Source organism: Nelumbo lutea, chromosome 2, assembly GCF_056320005.1.
Source record: "Nelumbo lutea isolate HS-2025 chromosome 2, American lotus-T2T, whole genome shotgun sequence".
Classification (NCBI taxonomy): domain Eukaryota; kingdom Viridiplantae; phylum Streptophyta; class Magnoliopsida; order Proteales; family Nelumbonaceae; genus Nelumbo; species Nelumbo lutea.
This window is the reverse complement of record NC_142685.1, coordinates 10,369,053-10,395,741: the sequence shown is the minus strand read 5'-3', so window position 1 is coordinate 10,395,741 and position 26,689 is coordinate 10,369,053. Positions and strand designations below refer to the sequence as shown.

At 37.2% G+C, this 26,689-nt stretch overlaps 1 protein-coding gene across 1 annotated transcript; it reads right to left on the bottom strand.

The window, feature by feature from the left end:
- Positions 1-1,637: 1,637 nt before the first annotated feature.
- Positions 1,638-18,892, bottom strand: LOC148868500 (clathrin heavy chain 2). The gene is made up of 30 exons (XM_088969285.1): positions 18,494-18,892; positions 17,740-17,944; positions 15,317-15,405; positions 15,118-15,196; positions 14,829-14,956; positions 13,587-13,685; positions 13,384-13,492; positions 12,939-13,018; positions 12,626-12,853; positions 12,460-12,525; positions 11,849-11,965; positions 9,441-9,638; positions 9,135-9,251; positions 8,859-8,918; positions 8,388-8,474; positions 8,118-8,201; positions 7,895-8,029; positions 7,749-7,811; positions 7,560-7,664; positions 7,367-7,479; positions 7,032-7,284; positions 6,771-6,907; positions 6,414-6,692; positions 5,322-6,324; positions 4,544-5,029; positions 4,236-4,406; positions 3,926-4,111; positions 3,011-3,133; positions 2,789-2,899; positions 1,638-2,303 (listed from the first exon to the last, which is right to left on the bottom strand). The coding sequence occupies exons 1-30, from the start codon at positions 18,536-18,538 to the stop codon at positions 2,157-2,159; spliced, it is 5,103 nt and encodes a 1,700-aa protein (XP_088825411.1). The 5' UTR covers positions 18,539-18,892; the 3' UTR covers positions 1,638-2,156.
- Between the last annotated feature and the right edge of the window lie 7,797 nt (positions 18,893-26,689).

The window sequence follows — 26,689 nt, the reverse complement described above, 5'->3', positions numbered from 1 at the left end:
TGATTCTTTAATCACCTTGGTGATCTTGGATCACCAAACTGATGTTGCACTGAAATTTGAAAAAAATTGACTGCTTATCTGAAATGTCATACAATTGTCATGATAAAAATAATGTCAAGCATCTTAAGCACTAGGCCAACAAGCAACTGCATTATGGTTGGGCAGGCTTGGGTTGAGCTTTTGATAAATTTGGATGGGCTTAACCCAAAGGTCCGAGTTTGAAGTAACGTGAAATTCTAACTAGCATAAAATCAGTTTTTTTTTTTGGTATTTTAAATCCTTTTATAGAAAACACAGGAAAAACTAAAATCAGGTTGGGTACCATGTTTTTATGATTTTTCATATTTTCTCGTAAAAATTGTGAAACTTTATCCAAATGTTAGATCAAGCATACGATCTCACATTTCTCATAACTGCAGGCCAACTCTCTCGAAACTCTTTTTCTCCTACTGTCTCTTTCACTCAAAAAATGTGTTCTCTCTCTCTCTCTCTCTCTCTCTCTCTCTTACAGTCTTACTTATCTTCTCTCATATCCACCCCCCCACCCCCTAAAAAAATACGTAAGTTGCACGGGCTCTCCTGCAACTTACGTATCAATTATCAAAGAAAGAGTCGATTAGGTGGCAATTCCTCTTTTTTTTTTACTATTTCTTATAAAAAAAATCGTTGCTAGACTGTGATTATTTGCATTTAGGTTCTTTCTCTTTTTTTTTTTTTCATTTTTATTTGCTATTTTTTCTCTTAATCAATGTGCGCTATTTTTCTCCCCTCAAAAGCTTTAGACCCACATTTGCAACGACAGTGTCTTAGCTATGCACTGAAACAACTAAATCGAAGCCTTTTATTTGCTGCTATGGCCCCACATTGAATTAGATGCAGCGACTTATTTTCTGTTACGACAGTATCTTAGCAAAAGTGAATTCAAGGGCTTTTCTATGTCTATATCACTTGCCCTCTATAGTTTATACCATCTCATGAGTTCATGACTTATTTTTTATGAATTTTCATTTTGTCAAAGTATATTCATTTTTACTATTATAAAGAAGACATTTTTACTATTATAATGTTATGTCATATGCCATATTTGTATGATAATAAGGTACCCCTGACAAACCCTCCAAACCCAAAAATTAATAAAACAATAAAATATTTTGAAGGGAAAACCTCATTGAAACTCACTTCAGAAATTTTAACTCCACGGTTTTACAACACCCCCGGCTAAATACGAATACCCCCTTAAATTGGCAACAAATTCCCCCCATCACAATTCCCCAACTATACAAAAGGCGAGTACTAGCCTGTAGGAGCACTGCGCATTCCATATGACAGCCACCTTTGTATTGGCATGCATGCAGCAGCCACTATGACCCCAGGTCCCATTTTATAACCTCAGCAACCATGAAACAAGAGGGGTGAAGCATTTCTATGGTTTATAGACTGAGCAGTGCTCCTACACGCTAGGAATAACCCTTTTGGAAATCCTTGCTATACATTTTTATAAGAATGCATATTTCATGTCTCTCATGTCTTTGAATAATTTGTTAGGCATAACATCTAATACGGTTTGTGAGCATGCCAAAAAACCACAACCGCAAATAATTCTCATATCATCTGGCCTATTTGATTGATGCAAGAAATGAACCAGAAAAAAGGCATCATGCCAAGAGCGGAAAAAAGCCCAAAACAAGGGGAAGTAATCAATTACATCTATAAAATTGAAGAACGAACAAAAATATCTAAAACAACAAAGACCATCGACCTATACACGTGGCAAACAAGCCACCACCATGCCTACAACATTCGCCAATGTCAGATTACATCGACTGCACAACATCGACTGCACAACATTTTCCCGGCGCCACAAAACACAGTTCGACAGGCAGAAAATGCTCAGCTCGGCCTCAACGGCAGCAAAAAATAAGCCTCTGCTACCAAAAGAATATTTGAGAAATATATATTTTTTTAACCACACCCTACAACAAAAATAAACACGACAAAAGAGCTTATTCGGGACCTGAGACCTTCACATTCCCCCAACATGAAACGAAAAGAATTCCATCCGCCCCAAGTGCAATTGGATATATCCTAGAGACCGCAAACTTCCCCTTTGCTCGTTGTGACTACTAACTCTATTCCTTACTCGTTGCCACTCTCGATCAGTAGGTGCCCATTGGGGGCATGCCAAAAGCTGGCATTGGAGGCATACCCATCCCACCCATTGGTGGTGGTGGTGCAAAACCTCCACCCATCCCTGGCATTGGTGGTGCAGGCAAAGCAAGAGGCAGCAACTGGGCATACATATTCTGCAACCAAAATGCATAAACAATATTTTAAACATCACTTCTTCACTTCATTAAATCTCCAATAGCTTAGAAAATTATCCAACAAAAAAGAAACAGCGCCAGCGGACACCTGCCTTCCCCTCCTTGGCTGCAGGACTAAAACTTTACTGTCCACTTTATATGCATGGCCAAAAATGACCTCATAATGAATCAGACAGTAAACATTTCCCCACCCAAAGGTAGGAGAAATTAATGAAATTGACAATCTAAAAATAACTATTTCTGACTTGAGATACACTGTATCTCAACAACACAGTATTTCTGACTTGAGATACACTGTATCTCAACACAGTATTTCTGACTTGAGATACACCGTGTCCCAGAATAATCCACACAACCTGGAATTGTGCAAGCGCCGACAGGTAAACTATTCTTTTCAGAAAAGCTCCCCACATGTAAAATAAGAGAAGCAATAGAAATATGATAAAAGGGTTCTCATGGCCAACCTGCCGTGCAACCATTTCCTTCTCCTCCTCCTCCTTGGTCTTCACTTCACTAAGAGCTTCAAGTTTGTCCTTGATAAGTTCGTCAACTTTGCCTGTGTACTCACGGATGAACTGCAAATAGTGTGACAGAAAGGCAGAAAGGTGAGAAATACATTTGTAGAAGTTCTAACATAAAATTCAAGAATGATGGGAGATAACAGATGGTAGTAACAAAGAGATCACCTGCAATAGATACGGGAAAGCGAAGTCGATCATATTATTCATCCAGGCAAGTTCTAGCGCAACATCTGGCCGGATCAATTCGTAACAAACAAATAGGCAAGAAGCAAAGCATTCTTTCTTTTCCTGAACATACAGTATAAACAAAAAATTATCATCTTCAAGTTCACTAAACCCAACGGAAGGCATATCGGGCACTTGCAAAGCAGGTGCACCCAAGCAAATGGGTGAAACAATGGTTTATTTGTCCGAAATTCTTAAATCTCTATCAAGGAAACCATGGAAAAGTTTTATAAAAAAAGATTCATAAATGATCTGTTGTTTAAAAAGGATTTGTAGAAAACCTAAAACAGTCTCCAGATAAATGATATTACTGAAAGTAAATACAGTTCATCCATATCCCTCTGCTGGAAAACTGCCCTCACCAAACGCACATGGATTAGCTGCCAATCCAAATGTCCTAAAGATAAGATAGGCAACTGACTGAAATTTGGATTGCCCATGAATTCATAGCCCTATTGCACTTCAGCGCCATAGACCCCAGAAAATTCTTTTCCTTTTAAGTTTTAACCAGGTTTTGATTTTCTTTTAGTTCCAGCAATCCTTTAAGAAAAGGATGCATTTCCTATTCATGTCATAAGTGGTCTTAGCGGTCACATGGCAAACTTTTAAGATTGTGTTGCAAATATGTGGAGACCTTCCAGCATGCCATCTAACGTGTGTAAAAGATTCACAAGCTGTGTTGGATATCCTTGCTTGATGACTAGAAAAAGCATCTCTTAAAAAACATGATATTTTTTTAACATAAATATCATAACAAAATAGATATCTAAACACAAAATGCAAACAAAAAATGTGAATGTAGAATAAGACGATGAAAACAAGAACAGTCAGGTAAAAGATGAGAGGCTCAAATACCTGCTCAATGAAATAAACAAGCAACTCCTCTGAAAGTTCGCGATCGCCAGACTGTGAACATGTTTCCATGGCATCTTTATAAAGGTTGTCTTTCTTTGACAATGCAATGGATTGCTTCCATCTACCTGCCTTTTTATAGATATAAGCCGCAATACGCCTCATCTCAAGAAGCTCATGTTTCTCAACCTGTTCAGACACATTGCAATGTAAGTAAAAGCATAGATTTTGTAACGAGTTTGCTTTTTTTTTTCTTTTTTTCAGGGGGAGGGGGTACAAGTTTGGGAAACGAGGAGATCAAAATTATGCTGACCTTCTGGGCAAGGCCTATCTGATCAAAGTTATCATGCATATCAATTGATTCTCGCAGTCTATCATAATCCTCCTCCTCAACATAGATCTCATTCAAAGCTTCATTGACTGCAGCAACATTGTTGCTCTGAACTGCAACCATGTAAGGCTTCACCAGGTGCAGGTGACCTGCCTGAAACTCGCAAGAAGAAATCCAAAACCAGGACAAGATTGAATCAGTATAATTTATTCCAACCTCCATACACATTTTGAACCTCATTGAGGAGACAAATGTTGATAATAGCATAAAATTCATAAATAAAACCATACCTTCCGCATTATGTCTACTACACGTGTATGGTCCACACGAAGGGCAAGAACATTAAGAAGATCATTAATAAGATCAGGATGTTCCTGCAAGTAGAAGTGCACGGCCTTATAGTAGAGCTCCACATTTGCAACCTTGACTGCAACATCTTTGAATTGCATGTGGTCCCATGCGTCTGGAGAATGGTTCATGATGGTAGTTGCAGCATTGTCAAACTCATCATATTGTATATACAGATAGGTGAGTTCTTTCCAATGCTGTTGTTCATCACAAGCTCGTATAAGCTTAGGAATGTTGAGACGGGTTGAGAACAATTTGATGTGTTCCATAAGCTTTTCAGGACGGTATCTGGCATATAGAACTCCCAACTCAGTGAAGATGCCCATATGTGCACGCTCCAATCCTAGACCACTTTCCATGAGAGAGATTAACTCATTGAAACATCCTCTGCTCTGGTAATAATCACTGACCTCCTCCAAGTCATCCACCTAGAACGGTCAACAACATATTGTGATATTAATGTGTATTAATGCCAAGCATTATCAAATTCAAAATTTGAGAAAGAAGAAAATGCTAGGGTTGGACAACAAACAATGATTTGTGCAACCTTTCCACATGTCGATACAGGAAAGTCATGGATAATGATGGACAAATCTCTGTTCACTTTGGCCTCTATATTCTAGAGATCCACATAACCCAGGGCCAAAACTAAAGAATACACTAAAAACAGACCGTCAAAGTAAGCAACTAGACATCAAAGAAAATGTCTAAAAATGTCACCTGAATAATGATGTTGAGCCCACATATTTGTGCCAAGCGGAACTCCTCAGCATCAACACAAGCAAAGCATACTTCTTTCCATGTCTTTGAGCTGTTTGCCTTCCTAGCTGCATCAACTGCACCTTGGAACTGCCTCAGCTTCACTAGTGTGATAGCCAGCTTGGCCCAGTTAGAAATAAATGCAAAAATAATCTTTGCAGCCTCATACAGGGCTTCATCATACAAGCGATCACCAACATTTTGGAGATTAGCAACATTTGGCATAAGGATAAATTCCTCAATTTCACCCAGCCTATCAATCTTGGCATAAGCATAAATAAGTTCACTGTCCACCTTGGGCTCCTTGGACTTTTGTCTCACCATCAAAAGATACCTCACCAAGTCATGATATACATTGGCATCCTCAGCAGCCTTGATGACATCTAAAAATTGAGCTGCATCATCTGCACGGATAAATGATTCAATTGCATCACTCACTAGCCCTTCCCTAAGTTGGGCCTTGGCCACCTGGCTCCAAACAGCATCTTCTTCAACACGGAATGCAAACTCCACAGCCCGTTCAATGCTTTGAATATTATCCAAAAGGACATTCACAGCTTGAACATTCAAGTTGAACTTCTTGAAGATGGCAAATGCTTCTTCATACAATTGTGCTTCCACAGCCACCTCCCCAACTGCTGGTCCATCAAAGTTGTCTAACCGATTAATGTAATCCATTACTCTTGATGCATCTGCTTTAATAGCTGTCAGGATCAACAGATTCTGCAAATTGAAATTTCCACTGAAGGCAGAGTTCTGGAGCACAATTTTTTCAAGAAGCTCAATTAACTCGTGTGGGAGATCAGCAGTCATGAAAGCTTTGACAGCTGCAGAAACTTGCTCAGGACTCTTGCTTTCAGGCAAGGCAGTTGATACAACTTGGTCAATAAGCTGTCTTCTGTACACATTATCAGGGTTGAGAACTTTCTCCCAGAGGTCAGAGTCCATCCTCTCAACCACATATCTGAAAGAAAAGAATAAGTAAATAAACTTTGAACATCAAAATACCCCTGGATGCAATAACACATAAAAACTAGACAACAGTATACAAACCTGGCTTGTAACTTGAACAAGGAATTCTTATTTGTGACATTGATAAGTTCATCATCACACTGTCCTCTGCGGTAAGCGACCACCGCCAGGGTAGGATCTCGTTTCTCACAATATTTACCCACAACACGTGAATCATAGTATGGGTTAGTAGTGAGGAAATGCTCCGGATTATTGTTGCTGTCTATGATGATTTTACCAAGAGCATTATGAACATGTACATCCTGGCTTCCCTCACTCACAAGATGCTCCAGGAACTGAGTAAGCAAGCGAAGACGATTCCTACAAGGAACAAACAAATTATGAGACCAAGTGAGTAAAATAGGATAGAGATGGAGATAGAGAAGGGATCAATCACACCTTTTCTCACATTCCTCAACAAGAGGCTCTACTGGAAGTAGAGAGCGGACAGAAAGAATAAGACCTTTAATGAAATCTTCAGGGCACTCATCATCAAGCAGCTGACCTACAACTAGAGGAGCATTCGCAGGATTGACCTAGAAAGGAGATAAAAGACCTTAGTTGATTTTCCCCCTGCATCTCAGAAAATAACCGAACTTGACTAGCATATAGCATAGTTCAAGCATCCTTACAAATCAAACTCCTTGAACAAACTCTTACCTTTTGAACATAACCTTCAATGTATCGAAGCATGTTGTTTGAGTAGAGATAGTGCGTAAGATCTGGAACAAAACCAAAACGATCACAGACATTTATTAAGGGCCGTGCATCTGGAAGCTTTGCTTCCATTAGAAAATTCTTCGTCTTCTCAGCATCATAGAAGTTTGATTCTCTTGTGACACGCTCAACCTCTTTTATTTGTCCAGTTTTAGCAGCTGCCTCAATGTACTTGAAATGAATATCAGGATCCTCACTGGCCAAGTTACCCAAGATAAGCAAAAAAGTCTGCTGCATAAACCTAATAAGGGACAGTATTTTTATTCCACAGTGCATACCTAGAACTCAAATGTGATCCCAGGAAAAAGTATAACCCTTCATATGACTTAAACTGTTCAAAGAGTTTTATGCAAGAATCAATTCCCAACTGCTCACAATATTCCTTGGCGGTCTGCAGAAAACATACAAGTTAGCCTCAAGTCAAGAACAGGAGTGATAAAAAAAAAAAATCAACAACAAAATGAAAATTACCTGCACAATTATTTGCAGGTTCCCTCTAAGATTAACTAACAAAAGATCCTTCATGCACTCCAGTGCCCACTCTCTGGAAAGAGTCCCAAAAAACTCTACAAGTGACTGGAATACCACAAATAATTAAGTATCAATTATACACTCTTCCCTTAAATGAAAATATAAAATGTTGAAGTATAGCACACAAACCTGTGGTTCAATGGCATGTGTATTCACAATGACACGTTTAATATCTGGCAATTCGGTATAATGCTGCATCAAATACACCAGATTTATTTCAAGGAACTGTTTAAGTCATCTGTAATATATAAATCCCTTATGAGAATATATTTTACCTGAAGGGCACGCATATATAAACCAGCTTTCTCACAGAGTTGGGCAATTCGGGGACGATCATAGTGGCTGAACATTCCATTGGCTAAGATAGCATCTGCCACATTCGGGAAAGTCACTAGATTGATTTCCAAGACCTGGAACCAGCATTATGGGGGTCAAATACATGAGTACCAAAAAAAATGATGAATATGAACTATCAGCTTCAATGGGTAAATGGATAACCTTTGTCTGAAGGTATGCATGTTCTGGCAGATTTGGTTTCAGAACATCTAGCAGAAAAGCCGTTGCCTCCCGGATCATATTCCTCTGGAGTAAAGAATATCGTGTAAGACAATTATAAGAAAAAACAAATGGAGAAACAACAAAAATTGGGATGAACAGAGTAAACTTGCAGCTTGAATACACTTTGGATGGTTAAATGAATATAGCTGCATTTTACAGTGAAACTATTAAAAAAAAAAACCAAAGAAAAGGAAAATACAAAAGATTAACCTGAAGAAAGAGATCAGTAATAGTGTTGTAGTCAACTGGACAACCGCCCTCCATTTGCGACATCATTAGTGCAAAATTAACAGCTCCCTGCAATCCAGAGCTAAATGTTAGCTATTCTCTGAGAAATAGGTTTCAAGAGGCATTAGTATTAGTATTAATTAACACATTCTGCATGTGGCTCAAAATACACCATTTTCAAAGGTTAAACTCTTCTATGCATTGTGTTTGTACAAATGGAAAAGGGGCTTTTCTGTACAAGGGGAACCAAAAGAAGGAAAAAGATCTTTGGAAGTTCTTTTCAATGTGGGAAAAAGAAATGCAACACAAGATTCCTATTTTTGGATTGATAAGCACAGCATTCCTTTTACTGAAAAAGAATTATTAAAATTTAAACCCTTTAACAGTATATCCATAACATAAATCGAAACTCTTTAACAGTCCTGCAAGAAGAGAAATGGACAAAAGTAATACCTGTGGATCAGATCGCAAAATTGTTTGCAGAAGGAATAGATAGTCAGGTGTGTACCCAACCTGTATTAGTGCAGCAATCAAGTCTGGGTCAGAGACTTAGAATCGCAATTCAATAATAATAAAAAAGAAATCAAAATAATGATAAAATAATAAAAAATATGACAACAAAGAAAAAACAACTGTTTGTTAAGTGTAGCTTCTTTAACTACAAATACAAAAAACATGTTCACAAGAGATGTAGGATAGTTACCAGCATACAAAGCATACAACAATTACCTGCTTTGAGTATATGAGAATCTTGTCAAATTCTCTTCGTTCAGCAAAAGCTGCAACAACCTTTGGAGTAGCCCTAGCCTTGATGTATATTTTCAGAGCAAGATCATTATCAACAGTCTACAATAAAAACATACAAACATGATATGAGATAGGTGACAGGAATCATCAACTCATATTAAAAGGAAAGACCCACAAACTGGACTAATAGAAATAAGATCCCATTTCAAACATAAATGCTGAATGCAGTCTCATAAATTTCTTGCATAAGTAGTGTACCAAAGTACAATCTCAAATCCCAAATCAAACCTTCACAAGATCTCCAAGCTCTTCACTGCATTCAAGCTTGTCTTCAGCCAACCAATTCTCCAGAAGGTTCTTTTTGTTCTGATTCACAACAAGGCGTGATAATTCCAGTGATTCAAATGCATTAAGCTTTCCCTTGGTTAACAGTGTTCCAAAATACTGCAACAAAGGTGGTGTTTGCCCAGCTTGAACAGGAACACTCTACAAAACGTAAGTACCACAAGTTGAAATAGAGTTAAAACCTTATTCACAATTCTATGACACTCAAGAATACAGAGAACAAAAACAATCTCTTTCGTCAAAATATATACACAATATCCAATAAAGCAAATGAGAAGTCCTGGCACAAATGAAAAATATCTAGAAGATTGAATCCAGCCGGAAGCAGAAGAAATTACTAGCAGCAAGGAATGTATAACCCCAAAAAAGACGAAGAAAAACAGCAATGTTTCATTTTATTGAGGAATGATATCCTACCCAAAAAAAAAAACATATAGTTGGATAAGGATTAACAAAACATAAAAGAAGGCACATGCTTAAGGTTGAACCTAGTCTGAAACAGAAACATTTTTGTTGTAGAATAGAAACAATTGCTAGCAATGAGGTCAATATAACCAAAACAAAGGATGAACATAAATAGTAGTTTCTTGTTTTTTAACAATAAAAGCATTATATTTTCTAATAGATTTTTTATTACTATTGTATCCTGGATGCCAAATGAAAAATAGATAGACCTATGTTACCCAGTTACAACAACAGGGCTTGTTATGGTATTGCATATGCAATTTACAATAAAAGTTGAAATATCCAACATGATATAGCACCCTTATACAGGTATCAGAATAGACATATAAAAAACAGATATTCAAAGTGGCACTTTTTTTTGGACAAGAAAGGTAGGACAAAGAAGACAATCTCATCAGAGTGAAGGCTTCTTTATCTTACACTGCATCTAAATGCATGGAAATGCAAATGGCTGTGCAAAATTCAAGTTCACTTTTGCTTCAGGTTTGAATTTGTTTTGTTGGTTTCATGAGTACAACGAAAGTAAAGTGAAGTGGTCCCCAATTTGTATAAAAGAGAATGAAAGTGGAAAATTGTTTGTTCAGGATCCAGAGTAAAATAGGGAGTAAAATGATGCCCTCTACACTTTATATGAGAGGATGCTAAGGTAGAGAGAAGGTGGTGCAAATTTCACGTAAGTTTTTGGGACACAATTTGCACCATCTATGAGTGCAGTAAGACAACAGTACAAATTTTGCATCAGGTAAGAGAGCAAATAACAGTTACAACCATATACATATCTGATATCTGAACTGGGTGCAAATTTTCTATCTGGTTCAGATTTGCACTTTAAACAAACAGAGCTGAAGAAAATATAATGAGAATCAGCAAACCCATCTCAATATCTGAACCACATGCATGGCCTACGTGGACTCGGTAAATAACTTGTTTATTTCTTTGCTTCTATTGTTTTATATTCAGTTGTCTATTCCAAAGGATACAGACAAGCTTCCTGGGTGTTGGCACAGCACCTTGTCAAGCAAAAGAAGGAAGACCATGTGGAGGCATCTTTCAGTACAGAACCACTCTTTATAATAGGACATCATTTTGGTATGACCAAGTTCTTCACTAAAATTTCTATGATGGAGATATTAAGAAGCATAATAGTTTGACAGTGAGAAACAGATTTGAGATCTATTATACCATATTACATTTATCTGTGCCCCTCCCCACCCCTGACAAAAAAAGGATCACCATTGAATCGAGCCTTTACATTTGATCACTTTAGATTCTGGAGGTCTGATGGGAATTGGAGGTGCTTTTAGAGACTGTGAAAGTAACAATGTAACATGTTAAGTGCTTATGAACCCTACCTGGAAGAACAACTTCACCAAATCCATGGTCCTTGCACATTTTTTAGCCTAATACATTTTTCCCTTATCAGTTATGAGAGATTTATCATACAGGGGAATCCTCTTCAAGATAATGATTGCATAGTCCCTTGAATGCCTATGGTACACATTGCACGATATCAGAAAGGTTCCATCATTGCGGTCTAGATTGAGCATATAAAGTCAAGTAGTGAACTTAGTAGGCACTATTGCAGTGAGTACTATCACTACGTTAGAAATGGTTTTTTGATAGACAGGTTGGACATGGTTGGCTTGTTTATTTGATGTAATGTTGTCCCTTGGAGTGTTCTTGATACCTTGCTCTATTTTCTCAGTTTGCCTCATGTTTCAGGCATGCTTCTCTTTTGCATCTTTTTTCTACAATAGAACTCCTCTGCCTTCCCTCTCCTTATCTATATGCCTCTTTCTACAAGTGTGTATACAAATATAATTGAAAAAGCAGACATGCCAAAGAGTTTCACAAACAAAGAGAGGAGTATCATGTAAATGTAATACCTGAAATTTTGCAACAGTGTCAGGAGTACGAAGAATTCCCTGTGGTGACTCAGCAGCAAGCTCTGCAGCCTCCTTATATTTTGTCTGAGCAAACAATTCTTGGAATCGCTGGACAACCTGAGAAAGAAAAGATGGTCAATAACAAGCTTTTGACATGGAACCAAAGACCCTAGTATATAAACCATTTAATAGTAAGAAAAAAAGCACTTCAAAATTACAGATAAAACAGAAGTACCAAATGGCATCATGTTAATTTTTTGGAAGCATATTACAGAAAAATGGTAAATCAATGGAGAAAGGCCTAAAAATTTTTTACTGAGAATTATACTATGGTTATCCCTCTCATTCCCCACCCTCACCCCTCCTTCCATGTAAAGGTGACGACATGACTGGCCAACTCTAACCATCAAGTCCTAAATTATACCATGCTACATCCCATTGGTGGATCCAACCGAATTCTTGATCATATAAGAGATTGGATCTGGCACACAACAACATCAGGCATCATATTGAAGACTCATTGCCTGCCTGCTTGAACTTTTCAGAAATCAGTCACAGTCATGAATCTTGGTGGTTATGCGGATACAAAAAGAGAATGTGTTGCCACTTACCAAATTCTCTGCCCCGGGAAGATTTCCTCTTTTGGCAAGATTAACAGCAAGCTCCAGATTGTTCAACTGTAAGTCACAAGATAGCATTTGATGATTGCTTCAGCCAAAGAAAAAAGGGAATTACATGATTTCTTTAGTAGCACAATTTGGAAGCTCATAAACATACTTGACCACTGACAAAAGGAATAATTGTTGCTTCATTTACAGTAGCCAGTAAAACCTGCCCTCGCCGATTTATAGCATAGAATCCTCCTACTGATGACGCTTCAGTTGTCAAAAATATAGGATCTGGACTAATGCGGTTTCTATAAACAGCAGTTGCTGTTTCCAAGTCATATACAAATAAAAGTCCAAGCTTTGTAATCACATATATCAAACTATACTTGTGAGATATCTGTAAAATAAGAAGTCAACGATTAAAATGCCAGTGCTACATTTCACCAAGAACCAACACAACAATTAATTGGCTAAAGATGTACCTGCATTGCCACGGGGAAGTCATCAGCAAAATCGGGGGGGAAGAAAAGGTCTGCCTGTTTCTTTGAAAAAGATGGCTTGCCTGCTAACAAGAATTGCACATCAGAAGTGCAAAGAACAAAAGCTATAAAGAAAAACAGGTTAAGATATTTTGAACAGGAAAGTATGATATCACAGATGATGCGGAAAACACATTATTTCCCAAGTCCATACATGAACTTGAGTATATGCAGAGCAAAAAGGAAATAGAGAACCGATATATATGTTTTTTACAAACATTTTTGTAATATGGATAGTTAATCAAATGTATTTTGTTACTTCAGGAAGCACTGAGAGAAGATCCAGATCAAAAGCACATGAATAAAAATAAATGCTAAGCATTGGTTTAATTAGTTCAGTCTCAAGTGTTATAACAAGGGAGACAAATGCCAAGGAAGAAAAAAGGACCTGGCTGAGCACCAAGTTCAATCACATGCATCTTCGATGTAATCTGACCAGCATTTGTGGTCTTTGAAGCAAAACAAATAAGAGTAGAAGGGTTTTCATTTCCAGGAACCTGTAACAAAAACAAGTATGACGCCTCAATACTACTGAGTGTATATATTTAAACAATCACAGCTCTTTGATGGATTATAGGGAAAGGTTTGCACCTTAAATGATGCAAATGATGCAGCATGTGCTTCAAGAGCTTGACTGCGTTGCTGATCTACAGAGAAAAGCTGCATGTTTCCTTTGACCAGCTGGGGCCTCTGCAATCAAGATTAGCAAGAAGAAGTAGAATTAGATTTCTAGAAGTCTCAAATAGCAAAAAAGGAGCATAGTTAGGCAAAAAATAAAAAAGGAAAAAAATAGTACTAGCATCTTGTGAAACTATGCAATTACCGGTAATAGATCATAAAAAGGGGTATAATTAGGGAAAACAAAAAGCAAACTCAACAGCTGTAATTAAACACATTTTATACTCAAAGTAAGTGGATGTTTGTTAACATCTGAAGTGGCTGAACTGAATGACTTGTTGTTTTGTCTTTTAGTGATTAAGTCATTTAGAAGGTTGAGAGCCCCTTAATGGCTGAAGTTGAGTTGGGTTGATTATTATACCATTTATCATTTAATTATACTATCCACTACAAGTCAAAGTAATAAATTATTCAAATTGACCACTTCAGCCATTACCAAATGCCACTAAGATCAGTTTGTGGTACACATAAGATAACTAACAATTTCAATTAAAATTCTACTCACGCAACTACACATCAGTACAATAACACTTCAAGCTTTATAACTGGCATGGTATACCACAATTATGGAATCAGGATTACTAGCTATGGTTTTCACCAAGGAGACCTCTCAGGCCAAAATTCAACTCAAGCAGGAAATATTAAAGGGGAGTTCCATATATTAAATAGGTGCTACCATCATTGACAGCTGGACCTTTGACCAGCATAATTTTCAACACATGCCACAGGTTCCAGCATCAAATGTAGTCTTGATCCTTTATATATTACCTTAACAGCAAAGATATTGGAATTTTTGGCTGAAAAGTACTTTGTTCACAGTCACAAAAGCTCAGGTGTAACACCCTCAAGGTAATGAAATAAAACTGTTATTCCAAATTCCCTATTTTCCAACTTGTTCAACATATGCACCTCTTACACTGTTCACCAACTTGAGCATAAGTATGCATATGCATAATTTATTATAAAATTGTGGCATGATAGTGACTATTCTCTTGAAAGATCCAGGTCTTGAAACCAAAAAGGAACAATATAGGATTAGAGATGCAATTAGAGCTATCTTTTTTAACACAATTCAGCCTGCAAATAGCAGATTCATAGAGGCCTTGGTAATACAGCAGAACATGATGACACAGGGCATATAAAAAAAGCAGATACCTCAGGTGATCCAGGAGCAATCCCAATCAAAACCAACCACTTCTCTGAGGGATCACACCGGTAATTAATTATTTGGTTATTTGCCAAATTAGCAGTCCTCTCAAACATCTTTACAGGCTCCGAATCACCTATACAAGTAATATAGTTAGGCACAATAAAGCAAACAACCCAACCATGGACAGCATTACATGAAAACTAAAATATTTCAACAAACATGATAATTGGAGAAAAGAAAGAAATACAGTAGATGCAGATAGAACTGCAATGAAGAAGAAAAAAGGTGGCTCACCTTCAATAGACCAATGATATACTGAGGTCTGTGTGACAAGGCCCAACACTTTGGGGGTAATCCACTTCCAAAAGACAACCTAAACAAACAAAAAGGTTGGAAGTGTTGAAGACCTGAATGAGATCATTCACCTCAAAACAAGATAAAACTTCAGAAACAGTTCCTGTATCAGTACAGAGTGAAGAGGTCCAGTGTTCACCTGCTCAGGCATCTGATGTGATTTCATTTTTGCTTTCATTTCAATATTGAATATCTGTAAGTGATCCTGAGTAGTTCCAGGAAGTTGAGCTTCAAATAGAATGTCAATTCATCAGCCAGATAGAAGATAAAACAGTAAGAAGCACCCATAATGTGTACACAAATTAATGGAATCAGTAAGGAGTATATTGCCATTAAGAATGCAGATTATATTCTTCTTCTTTTTTCGCCTTTTTCCTAGAATTTTTTAGGACACTTTGTTCATGATTTTTTTTATCAGCAACTCAAAGAATTTTATTAAAATTTAAAAAGAAGAGAGTACAACAAGAAGTCGTTAGAAATAACACCCTTTACAACAAAGAGCCCCACCACCCAATTAACATTGAGCCCAAAACAAATAATGTATATTAACTCTTTGTTTAGTTAACCCATCCGCCAATCCATTGGCAGACCTTCTAACCATCTTAACTAAATTCGCACTAGTCTTGACAGCAACTTGACACTTTGTTCATGAATATCCACACTGAGAATGTGACATAAGCATCAAAAGTTCATGAATCAAGAAGAGAAATTGAACAATGGACATTTAAAGCATTCTATGACATCAGATTAATGGTTATTCATGTCCAGCCTTTTGTCCTTTTATACACAAAACAAGTATCCACAAGCAGAACAAATGTAGGAAGTGACCAAGACCTACATGATAAATTCAGAAAAAAAATGGGATCTTTTTATAAGCGGAAAAAAGGAAAATGTTGTAACAGTTCATACAGATCAAGTTACTGATCTAATTTGGTAGTGAAGGTCACATATCAATGGACATTTAAAGCATTCTATGACATCAGATTAATGGTTATTCATGTCCAGCCTTTTGTCCTTTTATACACAAAACAAGTATCCACAAGCAGAACAAATGTAGGAAGTGACCAAGACCTACATGATAAATTCAGAAAAAAAATGGGATCTTTTTATAAGCGGAAAAAAGGAAAATGTTGTAACAGTTCATACAGATCAAGTTACTGATCTAATTTGGTAGTGAAGGTCACATATCAAGGAGTGCCAACAGTCAACAATTCCGATAAGTGCACCACAGACATACCAAGTCCAAAATACATCAACTGACATCGTCTTGAAAAGGGAAGGTCTTAAGTAGATGAAAAATATATTTGAATTCCAGAATCCAGACACTACAAGGACGGGCAAAGTGAGAAAGGAAATGCTGGAAAATGCACTGCTATTGACATCAGAAACATAAGTCACTGAGAAAGTTATGATGCCAAAATTGAATTCTCATTCATATAAAAAAAAGCTATGATGCCAAAAGAAAGTTTTGACTTTTATAGTAATTTTCAAAATTCCGAAGTTCAGTTACAATATTCAGAAATATAAGTATTACAGAATTTGAATATGGGATTACATGGAAACAAAAATGGAGTAGGAAAAAGATACAATAGATAGGATAAGGGAAGAATATACAATTAGTGCTTCATCTTCTGTATTTTTTCTTCACCTAGAATATTCAGAAAGATAAATATTATAAAATTCGAATGTAGTAGGAGATTTATGTAGGAATGAAAATGAAGTAAGAAAAGGCTAGAATGGATAGGATAAGAGAAGAATATACAACTAGTGTTTCCTCTTCTTTATTTTTTGACCCAGAATTTGAACAAGAACAAGAAATAAGGAGATTTTTTTCAAGATTTAGGTTTGAACAAGCTGGAAGCAGTGATTTGGAACCACAAGTTAAAACTCCAGCCAGGACTAGCAAGTAAGGTGATCATCTGAATAAATCATGTAAGCCAGAAAATACAACAATACCGTGTAAAATAGAGAAACATTATACACCTTCCATTTAAAATTAAACAGGGAGAAATTATACACCTTAATCAAAATTTAACACACATCCTTGCATGCTTATTACTATCTGCAAGACCGCAACCTAGTTTATCCTATAAGAACATATCTCGAGGATAGTAGTATAAGAATATGCATTGATAGGAAATATCACATTGTTAACTTTAATAACATAAAATGTGTAATTAAAATGCTGATCAATATTTTGTGAGTGGTTTGACAGATATTAAAAGGACCTTGAATATTAATTTAATACGGTGCTAGTAATTCACCAGCTTTGCATAGTACAACTTCAAGAGTAAAAGGAAACCAATTGATTCATCTTCTAGTTTATCCAATAATTGGAGACAACAGAACACTGGCAAATAACAAATGGCCAATAGCTCCCAAACTTCACATCAAAGCATCTCAAAATTATGAAGAAAGAAACTGACATCATAAACACAGAACCTATTTGTTCATCGCTTAATAGCATTCTTAGTTATTTCATCTTCCGTCAAATGCAAGAATGCAAAACCAGAAGTTGACAATTCGTATCAACAGGAACTCAATGAAGTAAATATATCTTACCTTTGAGAGCAAGAATTCTTGTATTTGGGTTCATCAAAGCAGAATCCGCAGTAATGGGCCTTCTCAACGGCTGATTAGGCATGTTCATGTCGATGATAACAACACTATTCTGAGGGGATGTCTCCCGAACACATATGTACTTGTCCGATTCCATTGTGACATGTGTGAAGGTGATGAATTGCGGATTGATTCCTATACTTGGCAACTGTAAGAGAAGCAGAATAAGCAAGAGGTATTAGAACAATACACTTCACCCTCCCGGATCAGAACTTCAATCAAAAAAAAAAAAAATAGAAGAAGATCGTGCGCCACCGAACTTCTGGAATCCAGAGTAATGGGAGAGGCGAAATTTTCAAATGTGACCAGAAAGATCAAGCACTCGAGGACAACATAATTATCTGTCCGATAGATCTGAACAGATCCGGGACCTACCTGAGCTATGAATAGCAAATCCACCATACGTATTCCTATAAGTCTATTTCAAGTGAAACTACAGCCAACAAGCTCTCTCGGAAATTGATTACAAACCTTTTCAATTGAGAGGGACAAATATGACCTAAATTCATCAACGCCAGCAGTAACAAATAGAAGAAGACCAAAATCGAAAATAAACATCGGAACGTTCAGAACGACCAAAGCCACATCAAATCAATCCAAAAGTCTACCCTTATAACGGATTCAGCTTAAATTCTAGAACAACCACTTAATCTAGACAGGAAACTCTTGAGAGATGAAGAAATGAAACAGAACTAACCGTCAAGGCCTCTTTCATGGTGATCGGAGCACTTGCCGCAGCCATGGTGCCCAGATCGACGCTTCAAAACCCAAAATCTGATTTGCGAAGAAGGATTGAAACCCTCGACCGAGGGTTCAAAACCAGGGTTTCTACACCGAAGGAACTGCAAACCGCTGGGAGACTGATCCCTGTGAGATCCGGGGCGAGAAAACCTTTCCAGCTCTCCAAGCCAGAGAGAGAGAGAGAGAGAGAGGGGGGGGGAGAGAGAGAGAGAGAGAGAGAGAGAGAGAGAGAGACGGATCTGAAGAAAATATAAGCGAGAGACTGCGATAACTTTTTCTTCTCTCCTTTGTAAGGAGATTAAATTATATTCAAGTGCGGTGTTATATGGAATTCCAACAATTGACGAGCTACATCAAGGATATAACAGGTGGGGAAAATGTAAATAATTAACGGGAAGAACAAAAGCGTTAACGGACCGACGTGCTAAAATGTGCCTCATGCGTCGTGCGCATGCTTTAGAGTTTATTACAAAGATGATATGGTTGGATACACAATAGGGGTTTTTCCGCTGCGGTTTGGTTTGGTTAAGAGAAAATCCCACCAAATCAGTATGAGTATATAACAGTTTGACACATTTTTAGAATAAATTACACTATTTTAGTATAAAAATCAAATTAGACCAAATATTTCCATTACAATTAATATGGTTTTAGAACAAATTACACTATTCTAATATAAAAATCTAATCAGATCAAATATTTCCATTACAAATAATATGGTTTTAACCATTTTATTGGATTTTACCCATGCCCAAATAGCATGTATATCTTCATAAATAACAAATATAATTTGAATATCAATTTGAAATGTTAAGGAGTGCCCCTACTATTATTATATAAAGGGTAAATTTCTTAAATTACTCTTATGGTTCAGTTAATTAACTAAGTATACCGTTATTGTTTGAATAATGTCTAACACTACCCTAGTTCTACCCTTATCGTTAATATTTCCGTCAAAAATCATGTATAATTTTTTAAAACCCAAATTTACCTTTATTGTCAATAAATCGAGTTGGCTTGGACATTAACTAGAGACGACGATAGCCCCCCTCTCTCTCTCTCTTCGGTTGGTGATTGTCACCGCCTTGGAGAAGATACCGTTGTAGAACTAATGGATTGTCCTATGGATCACATACTGTAACGACATATAAATTGAAGCAAACATCATCGATGAACATTTCAAGTGTTCCATCCCAAACCGAGATCTGGTTTCGATCTAACGAAGTGGCTAATGACCCTCAGTAGTACTTGTTGTTTAGTATGAGCAGCAAAAGAAATTCCATGTCCGCTATCTCCTCACTTATTTCCATCAATAATATAACCTCCACTAGAAGCCCTAATGTTGAGGAGAAATACGAGCGACAATTGTTGAACATACACAAAGTATGAGAAACACAAGTGACATAGTAACTAGAGAGAGATTTTGCAATGGTAACGGTCAGTGGAGGCTCTGCCATCCCTTTAGTTGTTTCCATCAGCAAGACAAGCCCTACCAGAGCCCTACTGTTGAGGAGTAGAAAGAGGAGCATTGTCACCTGACGAGGGTGCTCCACCCCCAATAGAAGCAAAAAAATTGCTTGAGGAGGGAGCGCCACCGCCACCGCCTGACAAAGGGGGCATCGATTTTGAACTCCTATCTAGTGTCTTTCCTCTTTGAACTTGTTCAAAGCTAGCCATGGAACTCAAACCCAAAACAATAAAAGACAGCCGGTGGTTTTAGAAGCAGTTGCCGGTGATGCCAACGATTGGTCGCCGGTTGGAAAGCGAACAATGTGAACATGGGTTTTTGGCTCTGGATAGAGTGATTTGGGAAAGAAAAAAAAAAGAAAAAGAAAGAATCATACATGATATCTATTGCTAGTCGCCGGAGTTTAACAACCACCGATGATGCCCTTCTTCGCCATCGGTAGGAGAGGTAGGGAAGTAACAAAGATTTGGTGGGTTTGGAGAGAAAAGTGGGAGAAGCGATCTAAGATTCCAAAAATTTTTGAATGAAATGAGGGGGCTATTGCCATCATTGGTAAGGACGGAACTAGCTCAGTTTGCCCTTGTGAAAGGAAGAAGTTGAGCTGCTAAAAGGAAGAATACGGTAAGGGTAATATTGGGTTTTAAAAAAAAGTATACATAACGTCTATACGAGTTTTATCGGAATACTAATGGTAAGAGTGGAATTAGTCAATTGTTAAAAATAATAAGGGTAACGTTAGACAATAATCAAACAGTAAGGGTGGACTTAGTCAATTAACTAAACCATAGGGGTAGTTTAAGAAATTTACCCTTATATAAATTACATTCACACTTTCTCAAGCTCAAGCAGCTCCTTGGGCATCAAATTGGATGTTAAATTTTAAACAAACAACAATAATGCACGAATTGTTGATGTTTAAACATATGTATTATATATTATATACATTAATAAACACTATTAATAATTCAATTTATAAGTTGGTCTGGTTTCTGAATTTGTAAAAATCAGAAAAACCAAAAAAAAAAAAAAACAGTATAAAAGATTTTTAGACCAAACGAAAACATTGTAATGTAAAACCATACTGAACTGCAAATTTTGGTTTGGTTGAATGTGATTTGGTGGTCTATATCATATAATGAACACCCTTATATACAAACTTAACATTACAAACATTTCAACTAACATATATTGCTGTGAAAGCGCATATCATAGTGATGATAAATAAACTATGCAATACCTATGATGGCAAAAGGTATGATATGGATGAGTTTTGACCAATCAAAACCTTTTTTAATATGATTATTACTTGTATGATATCGGTTGATTGTTTTTTATCAATGTTCAAAGAACTGAAAAGTGCATAAAAAAAAAAAGTGAGAGGTTCCATGTTTAAAAGTTCAGCTAGGAGTAAATTGTGATGATATGGCATATATATATACATATATACATATATTGTATATAATATCATATATAATATATTTTATAAATATTATCATACTAAAATATAGTGGATGGATGGCAAGGTTTTTTTTTTCTTAAACAAATGAATAGGGTTAAATAGAAGGTTATGAATTCAACTATTGCCACATGCATTTTGAAATTTCAATTATTTAATGGCATGGGTGATTTCATGAAAAACAAGATTAATTCACCAATTTTATTGTTAAAGTTCCCAGTCAACTAGTTTTCATTGGATTTTTAGGCTACATTTGTGAAAAGTGCAAATGCTGGTTCAGTTTTGCTAGTATTTGCCAATAATGCACTTGTGTATTGACAATGACAAAAAAAAAAAATCATGAGCACATTTACACCTAAAACGAAAGGTAATATCTGTTTACATCCATTACAACTAAAAATTGTTTAATAAAAAAATATATTTATCAATGCAAAATAAAGCAAGTTTACATTTATATGAAGCAAAATGTATTATCCATGTTTGCATTTACACTATTAGCACTCTTCTTACCAATTGATCCAATCCGATTTACTAGAGACTGGTTACAAGTTTTCAAATATCATAATCTAGCTTATGTGATGTTTTTTTTTTTTTTTTGTGTGTGAAGATAGTAGGAGTTACACGTAACGGGGGTAGCTCGGCCCCCAACATCTACTTTACAAATAAAAATTAAATCATATAGTCATAAGACTCAAAACTACAAAAAATGGAGAGGAGTGTCACATGAGAGGAGAGCTTGACGAACCACCCAGGGACTTACTTAGGGTTCGTTTAAGTGCACATTTTCATATGTTTGAATCTGAAAATGCTGCTTTTTATACCTCACCCCTTGTTTGGTTTTACCTCTTAAACTTGGTCTGAATCTTATTTTCATATTTGAAAATAATAGAGATTGAGCTGGCTCTTAACGCGCTTAGACGTGTTTCAGAGCTGATGCATAGTCTAAAATACCCTTACAATATTTTGGAAATAACACGCGCTACCGCTATCTTCTTGCGCATGACTTATTTGGTCTCTCTCTCACTCACTCTCTCTCTCTCTCTCTCTCTCTCTCTCTCTCTCTCTCTCTCTCTCTCTCTCCCCCCTTGTCTTCCCATATCTGAATTTTCAGAATTATCAAACGCCACCTTAGCTTCTCAAAAGACGTGGCGGTAAGTGATGCGGCACTCCATTCCCCCTTTCAACTTGCTACATTCTTCGATGATGATGTTTAGTCTCCACAGGATATCAGTCTTCCTGTTTAGACAATAAATTATCAACATAGAATCGCGGCTACGCACACTATAGCATAAGACCCATCCTTGACATGAGAAGCATCGAAGTTTATCTTGATCCCCTCCCTCTTAGAGGATCCACCGGACTTGTCTCCAAATGGATTTTTTTTTTTATTAATTAGGGGAGGGGCATCATTTTATCATTGAAAACCGTTTTGTTTCTTTTTTTTTCCCAAAATAACTACGGCTGCATTTGGAAATGATGCAAATGGAGTGTAAATCCTAGTTCGGGGTAAATTAATTTGCACTCTGGTTCACTTTTGTCTGTGTTTGGCAAAATTACATTTATGCATTGACAAATGATAGACCAATGCATATTTATATTGATAATAAGATGTAAAAGTACATCAATAAAAAAGAAGTAAATTTGCATTCAAGTGTGCTTTTGATTAAAAAAAAAAGTATATGCTTTATTGAAATTCATATTTGCATCCATTACAACTTAAAGTCTATTTGGTAAGAAGGTAAATTTGTCGGTGCAAAACTAACCCAACCTTATAACTTATATGAACCGTTTTATACTCTACATATTTGCATTCACACTTATTTGCATCGTTTCAAATGCAGCCTAAAGGATAACCGCATGATGATATAGGGCACTTGTTGAGTCTAATCCAAGAAAGCACCACAAACCACCAATTTTTTCATGGTTGTTATTTGGACTGAGAATATTCTGACTTGCAGCCATCCCGCTAAACAAAATGAAGTCCGGATCAGGTAGGCACGTCATTGTAAGCACGTTAAATGAGTACTTTCAAATTTTGTTGACACATGTCCCAACTTACCCTTGAAAAAGATTAAAGACAACATTTAATAGTTGTTAGAATATTTATAAAATGCTCACTAAATGTGTTTCCTATATTGTGCCTATAGAATCCGGTCCCAACAAAATGGGATCATTGTCACATCCTTGTCCGCTTGAGTTTGGCTTCAGTCATGGCAAAACCCATTCCAACAGTTTTTACAGCCTAACATTAGAAATATCTTCGTACTTATGTGATTTATTTCATGGATATCAACTTCAATAAGCGCAATGCCTGTTCAAACAACATTTACAACCTTGCATTGAGAATATCTCCATCATGGTTTTCAAAACTGGACTAAGCCGAGCGGTCATATTGGAAAAACGGGAACCCGTCAGGTGACCGGTTCCATTTTACCCTAGAACCGCTATTTCGCTAAAAAATTGTTGATTTAGTTAGCAAACCACTGACCCAAATGGTCAAACCATTCGAACCGTCCAACAATTTTGATCGTTTTTTAATTTTTTGTTAAAACGGATCATCTATTTGGTTTGAATAATCGAATTATTCAACCCGGAAACTGGACCCCTAACATGTTTGTTGTCCAAGATATTTCCAATACAAGGCCATAAAGGCTGTTAGAATGGGCCTTGTACTGACTGAACCGAGTTCATGTATTCTCAATGCATGATTGCAACTTGCAAGGGGCTGCTCGAACGTGCGAGTACAGACTTGCCCCCAGCAGAAGCCGAACTCTTTCCGCGTGGCTTCAAAGCAAAGGATGGGCAAAAGATACGCATCCGGCGCATTGTAGCGCCTAGCGCGAAAACTAAGCCATTGGACGTTGTGAGTTATAGAACGAACGTGGACTGTAAATGCTGCGTGATGCGATCTCATCGTGGACTGCGATTATTTTTTCTGATTATGGACTGAAAATCTGAAGGACAGATTTGTTATTCGTCTACCCGTCGGAGACCTTGATGAACGGCTGTAACCATTCAATGTCATCAGATGTTCGTAACAATTGATTCGTGATGGCACCCACTAAAATGATTGCTGTACTTCATAAAAAAACTATTACAATTCTTAAGATCACAAGATTAAAAAAAATACTAGACAGCTTAATTTGTCACGTGGCTAATCATCCCTCAAAACGAATTAACATATTCGAGTCTAGATCTGCTTCGCACAGCAACCTCACAATATGTCAGAAACATCTTACATACTCATGTTTGTTATTTATTTATGGAAAGATGTTCCAAATACAAGGTGAATTCGATGTGCTTGTGAGATTGGTGTGAAATATGTTATATGAGGAGCAAATCTCAATTCAGCATATGCTGGACCATTCCGTCCATGAATTTCCTGGACCAACTTATAGTAACTGCCATGTCATTTCAACTGATGAGTTTCAAAATTAACGGAAATTAAACAATTAAAATCTGGATTTACTCCTCACAAAGTGCACCTCACTCAAATCTCACATTAAATTGCAACCATGCATTAAAAACATATCCAAATCCGATTTTAAGCAATTAATGACAGTTAAATCCGATTTCATTCTTCTGCAATGCATGGACAACCATAACGCAGGGAGACAACTCCTAATGTTTTGAACTCTAAAACCATCAACCGCAACAAGCTAGGGGAGTGAGGATGGAAGACTTACAAACAGGTTATATTGTCTAATGTTGCTCTCTTGCATCTTTCTTGCCTCAGTCTCACCTTTCTCTATACATGTCATATGAGGGACTCTCGAGGCTGGTTAATCTTTACAAGCATTTTCAACTCTTAGAGAAGGTAGAGTATGATGATTCAATTTAATTGTTCTTTCTTTATAGGGTACTAGTAAATGTCTACATGCATTTGCACGTAGCCGTATCTTTAAGACAAATCTTTTTATAATTCATGGATAGTTTTTAAATAGTTATAAGTGGTTAATTATTAAAGTGAGAATAAAGGACATTCATTCTACGTAATATATGACTTCTTTATGTCTATTATAGAAAACAACCAATAAAAATTCTAGAAAAAGGACATTCATTATAAGTAATATAAATTTAATAACTTAGACGACTTCTCGGAAATCTCGGATGCGGTGCATGAAGCCCACGCCAAACAATGCTTATATAAAGGCACCAACCCCAATGGCATGGGGGGGGGGGGGGAAGTAAGCATATTCTAGCTCTCATACTTTGTGACATTTAGCTCGCAGTCTACTATGAGAGTACTGACTTAAGCATTGGAGTGACATCGCCGAGTTAGCCACCCTGGGTCCTCTGACATTGATTCCTTGCAGGTCTCTAAAGAATTACGAAGCTCAACAATCAATCCAGTTCGCCACCCGTTAGCTCGGCACCTAGCTTGCCCCCAGCTCGGCCTGGTCAACTTGGTACCTAGTCCACTCCTAGCTTAGCCTGGTCAATTCAGCATCCAGGTCATCACCCAGCAAAATTATCCACTTTGGCCTCTGAGTCATCGACCACTTTGAAGCAGACCGAATGGCGAGGTACTTAGCACAAAAAATTGATTCATCAATTGGCGTCGTCTGTGGGAAACGCTACAAAAGCCTTTTTCCACCATCAATCACAGAATCAAATCCATGGCATCCTCCAGCAACACCGAACAAAACAATGAAGTGAACGTCTCTGGGGGGCAGCCTTAGTTCCCGTTTGTCAGCATCGGTCAGTTCACCATATCGCTTATTGTGGTTAGGGTCCCAATGCTAACCTTGCCCCAAGCGGCGACTCATGTAAACATGCCACTCCATCCAGTAGTTAGCGTAACCTTTGCTGAACCATCTATGGTTCCCCCTAGAGTTGGGCGATCCTAGCTTAACGACCTGGTACACTATGTTTGGGCCATTTAGGACCAAATGCAACAGGTCTAACAATACCAACACTATCAACAACAAGTCCTTTATCATTTCTACCAGCAACAATATTAGTAGCAATTCCCTCCTCTGTAGTAAAATCAACAACCGATTCCACCCCGACACCCAGAGGTGCAGAATCAATCTCGTTGGCAGAACACTTCCTCTCCCCGCCAAGGTGAGACCTCCCAAGTTCCACTTCCTCATAGGAGTCAGGTCTCGTCCTGCGGCAGGAGGGACAAACAAGTCATCCCGCCCGCTTCACAGAGCAACATTGTGAACAGGTTAGGAGATACTCAGCCCGCCAGAGCCATTTTACCCCGACCCTCCCATCATGAA

Bases quoted from the DNA above. Each gene is read 5' to 3' on its own strand.
- LOC148868500 (XM_088969285.1), bottom strand. From the start codon at position 18,538: ATGGCTGCGGCAAGTGCTCCGATCACCATGAAAGAGGCCTTGACG. The intron at 13,019-13,383 runs GTCCTTTTTTCT...TCTTGTTAGCAG, and splicing joins TGAACTTGGTGCTCAGCCAG to GCAAGCCATCTTTTTCAAAG. The intron at 12,854-12,938 runs GTACATCTTTAG...CTTATTTTACAG, and splicing joins ACTTCCCCGTGGCAATGCAG to ATATCTCACAAGTATAGTTT.